Genomic DNA, 4,917 nt, shown 5'->3' with positions numbered 1-4,917 from the left:
TTGCTTCTTCTTTTTTTTTGGCTCACCACAATCTCTCTTTCTCTCTCTATACAATAAAGACAAAATAGGAAGAGTGGTGGGTGTCGTGGTACCAGTACTGGCACAAGGGGGATCTCCTTGTACGAGCTAGGCGTGGACAAAGAAGCCAGAGGAGAGAGACATCAAGACAAGAGCCGCATTTGCTACCTCTTTCCCAGCTTTACACTTAGCCTCCATTGCAGCCTTCCTCCCCTGCTGCTGCTTCTTCTTCTCCATTACCAGCAGTAGCATTCTCTTCTGCTTCTCTCTTTGTCTCCGCTTCAACTCCTCTGTTAACGCCTTAGAATAACAACAAGTCGTCATGCTTCTTCTCTTCTTAGGAGGAATGGGAGTGATCTCATCACCAACTTCTCCATTGGGTCCTACTCTTCTCTTCCTCTTCCTGTACTTGATCCCGCATGCGTTGCACAGAGTCTGCCGAACCAAATGAAAGAAAGGATAAAAAAAAAACAATTTACAATATCAGTAGATTTGGCATGGGTTTTCTAATTGAAACAATATGGAAATTAATGGAATATTGCTCGAGAGCAGAGGAATACCTTGGGGCCATTTGGGCCACTTCTCCACAAAGGGGTGGTCGAAGTTCTGCAATCCAAACACACTCTCGAGTTGTCGTGGCCGGATTCCATCTCCATTTCTACAGCTTTTACTACTCCTTTGGGCGCTTCACCATTGAGACTCCTGGAGTTGGAGAACTTGTTGGCCACCTCCACGCGATTGCAGCCCTCCATTGGCATCCGGTGCTGCATTCTGCACCCGTGGCGAGAAACCCAATTGGGAGAAGAAGCGTTTCCGATCGTAGACGATACCATGGTTGTAGTTTAGTAGTAGTAGTAGTAGCAGTAGCAGTAGTAGCAGTAGCAGTAGCAGTAGTAGTAGTAGTAGTAGTAGTAGTGAAGTAGGCCAGAGCGGTGCGCAGAGGAGAGAGCTCGAGATAGGGGGGCTAAGAAGGACCTTTATGGTAGAATCGTATTGCTTTTTTCGCTTTTTTCGCACACGTGCCAACTTGGGGCGGGGTAACCCCGTTACGTTTCTTATGCTGCGGTCGTTTCCGGTCACCTCCGGTGATAATAATGAGTATTAGAGCCATGGAGCTGCTTTACTGGAAATATAGAACTATATATATGCCACCTTCTTTGTATTATCTACTACGTAGAGTTATACAGAACTATTATTAATTTTTTACATGAATCCTCTTATTTATGTTTATAATACATTTACTTTTTAACTATTAAAATTTCTGAAATATTCTTTTGTTTACTTATTTATTATATTTTTTTATTAAATATATCAAGTAATTAATTTTTTAAGTCCTTCGAAAACCATTTTACTCTTAAAAAACTAACATGTTTAAAAAAAAAAGTGGATAAAGAGTAGTCTTATTTGTCTTATGTTTAGTTGAGAGGGAATGATAATTGATAAACACTGCAATGATAATACTAGATAAAAGATAAATGAACTAACTTTTCTTAAAATATAACAAAAATGCCTTCAAAAGTAAGAGAAAGATGAAGCTGTGATGGTATTTTTAGACTTTTAGCTGATCATCCTTATTTATTTGATCCCTCATCAGCTGTAGGACCCAAGGCATTAGACTAATTCTACTTCATCTTTATTTAATTTTTGGAACAAACAATATCACTAGGAATTGGAGGGGTTTCTCACTCTTTTGGGGAGTTTTTGCAGGATTTTTTATTGGGAAAATTAATGAGGTTAAAATAGTAAAATTGATGTACAAAACGACAAAGACGATTATTTTGTTGTAGTGCTCAATCCTTGTGATCTTGTCGTCTTTCGATGCATGGCCAAGTTGGCTAAAGTTAACAGTCCCCAGCGCTTATTGCCACAGTTGCTCCTTTCTTATGCGCTGAGGTAGACACAAAGGAAAGCAGACCAAGTATTTGTCGAAATGCCTTCAAGAATAAAGCCATAACATTTTAGGAATTCAGCCATGTTTTCTAAACATAGACGAGCAGAAATAACCCAACAAGTGCTCAATCTGCCATCAAAGCTTGTCGATTGTCTCTCGTTACTCATCTAGGAAGACCTCATATATAGCCTAGTAGGTCATTGGGTATGTCTTATTTTTGTGACTAGTGCTTCTATCTCTCTTTGTTTTACGCAAATGGATGAATCCTCTGCCGTCTAGTCCAATGATTTTGATAGAGAAATGAGAATGCATATGGAAGAGATACTGCCAAAAAAGACCTGAAAGCCCGGAGAGAAAAGGCCCCTGATAGAATCAATGGAATGACACAGTGGAAATATATATATATATATATATATACCAATAAAGAGAAGATGAGTTATGTATCAGAAGAAGATCTATTGTTTATTTAACTGCATTGCAGGCTTTTAATGTATTATGGTAAAATGCTCCACTTCGTTACATATAGAGAAGAGATAGAAAGTTCTGAAACGTAACACAATTCTGAACTATAAACACTTCACCAGTCACCTGTAACCACAATGGCCTGGACTGGCATCCTACTTAATTCTATCTACACACCAACTTTTAGTTTTCCTTTTTTCCAAACCTCAGGAGATAAGAATCAGAAAGAAGAACACCAGGTGGATTGAGAGCTAGCTACCACTTGGAAGGCTTCTCACTTGGAGTGCAAACTAAAGAAGCTCTCTTCTGCAAATGCCTAAGGCTCTGCTCCATACTGACCTGCACCATCTCAGCCAGCATCTTCTTCGCCTTCCCGGTGCGATCTTCGTGATCGATCTTGGATACGATGTTACTGACGATGTTCTCCAGTGTGTCAGCCGCCTCGAATTCGGATCGCTTATATGGGGAATTCCTCAATAACTGCAAGAGAGCACGCGATTTCGATTGCGATTTAGGCGTCCCGCGAACCGTCAGCTCGAGAAGTCCTGGCATTACACCTTCTCTGAGAATGATCTCCCTATATTTGCATCTATTACTCTCACACAAGGATAGAAGGGCTCCTACTGCGTGTTCTTTACTTTGGAGAGATCCCTCCTCCAGCACCTCTACTAATGCGAGCACTCCCCCTTCCTCAGCTACCAAACCATTCCTCCCTTCATCAAAATTGAGCATTGATTCCAAAAGGGCGACAATTCTCTCACCGGGTCGTGAGGATTTCTTGCAGCTCTTGAGCAAGTTGATCAATGGAGGAATTGATTTGGCTTGTAGCATCATTGTGATGTTATCTGGTAGTGTCGAGAGATTGTATAGAGCCATCACTGCGTCTATCTTTGCTTGCGCGCTTCCATCCCTCAAAATCTTGATCAGGGGAGGAATGGCGCCTGCGGCGCTAATGGTCGGTTTGTTGCTGGAAGCAGCAGTTAGAGTAAGAAGAGCGGCCGCAGCGTGCTCCCGAAGATTTGGATTCGTAAACTGCAAGAAACCGATAAGAGATCCGAGTGCTCCAGCTTCCACAATCTTGATCTTGTTCCTGATATTATGATTTCAAAATAAGATCAGTATGTTTATGGTCTATTATTTGTTTTTAGATACAGACTTAGGCATTAAAGCAACAAACGCAATCGTAATTCATACTGCTTAGGTTGGTAGGAGAGATTCCATCTGAAATTCATAAGTAATAGTGACATCCTTTTGGCCAACAATCCAATATCCATATACACAAAATATAAAAGTAAAACGCTTAAAAAAAAAAGTCAGCAAGAAGACATACGAACCTATCTAAAATCTCAGAAAATTAGGTCTACTTTTGAATCTGGACACAAATTAAACCGCCCTTCTAAAAGCTTACATAACTTGATCATCTTTTTAAAAGAAGATACTAGATGCCAAGATAGTCCTCATCCATTACTCCTCCTATTTGTATGTCTGATAATGACAAAAGTATCCATGTTGAACAGTAAACTCGCCTTCTTACCGAACTACCAACTAATAAATCATCAGTTATTATACTTTGTAAATCTTTGGAGAAGAAAGTCGACATTTTTATATTCTCAAGTTGTAAATCTATAGGCTGTTAGGCTTCCAAATCGCAAGTACAACTAGAAGCAAAAGCAGAGGATGAACTACCTAGTCCCACATCAAAACCGATAGATTTCTAACAATTTCAAGTAGGAAGGAGAAGAATTCAGTGCCCAAGAGGAAAAGCAAAAGTAAATCCACCAAAAGGATAAAAGGAACTCAGGAATAGGCATAAGATTAAAAAAAGAATAGATCCTTCTTTTATCACAATTAAAGCAAAATCAGTTCCTCGATTGAAATCTAAATATCCATTTCCTCTAATCAAACAGATCGAACCAAGAGTAAAAAATTTCAAAGTTCGCACCTTTCGTCCTTGACGGCGAGATTGAGGAGGGCAAGAATGGCGACCTCGGCATGCTCGCCACTTCCCGACCGAAGCATCGAAACCAACGGCGGGATCGCGTCGGAGAGCAACCTCCGGTGCTTGGACGACGTCTTCGTCAACCGTCGAATCTCCCTCGCCGCCTCGATCCTTCCATTTCCATCCCCTCCTTCCGACCGGATCCGATCCAAGATCCCCTGAACCGCCGCCGCATCTCCGCCGTCCATCTCGCACCTCGACGACTCCATCCTCTCTACCTCGCTCTCTCCCTTTCGAACTCGTCGAATGGAATGAGAAAATTTGGAAACAGGTGAGAACGAGACGTAAGCAGGGGCGGGCTTTATACGAAATTAACGGTCGAGCTAACAGCCAGATCGACGACGTTAACTATCCGTCGAGCGCGAGCGAGATCTTTCGCTACGAGTGCCCCGCACCGTTCGATTCGTAACAGACGGTGCCGAGGAGTTCGATTATGATCCGACGGCCAGTGGTCCAGATGGGTAGATATAGTGGCTTGGAGGACTCATGATTGAGTTTGAGTTGGGTGAGGAGTAGAACGTGATAGGTCGGCCGAAGGAATAATCGA

At 41.8% G+C, this 4,917-nt stretch overlaps 1 protein-coding gene across 1 annotated transcript; it reads right to left on the bottom strand.

The window, feature by feature from the left end:
• Positions 1–2,369: 2,369 nt before the first annotated feature.
• On the bottom strand, positions 2,370–4,650 carry LOC140759922 (U-box domain-containing protein 9-like). Its single transcript, XM_073096632.1, has 2 exons — positions 4,314–4,650; positions 2,370–3,461 (listed from the first exon to the last, which is right to left on the bottom strand). Exons 1-2 carry the CDS (start codon positions 4,577–4,579, stop codon positions 2,627–2,629), a joined length of 1,101 nt encoding a protein of 366 aa, XP_072952733.1. The 5' UTR covers positions 4,580–4,650; the 3' UTR covers positions 2,370–2,626.
• Between the last annotated feature and the right edge of the window lie 267 nt (positions 4,651–4,917).

This window comes from Typha angustifolia, chromosome 1, assembly GCF_048772165.1.
Source record: "Typha angustifolia cultivar Huaian chromosome 1, ASM4877216v1, whole genome shotgun sequence".
Classification (NCBI taxonomy): Eukaryota; Viridiplantae; Streptophyta; class Magnoliopsida; order Poales; family Typhaceae; genus Typha; species Typha angustifolia.
Note: the sequence above shows the minus strand (reverse complement) of the source record. Positions and strands in the feature narration are given on the sequence as shown.

Coding starts and splice junctions, on each gene's coding strand:
- LOC140759922 (XM_073096632.1), bottom strand. CDS start 4,579: ATGGAGTCGTCGAGGTGCGAGATGGACGGCGGAGATGCGGCGGCGGTT. Junction 3,462..4,313: donor CTCGCCGTCAAGGACGAAAG/GTGCGAACTTTG, acceptor TCATAATATCAG/GAACAAGATCAAGATTGTGG.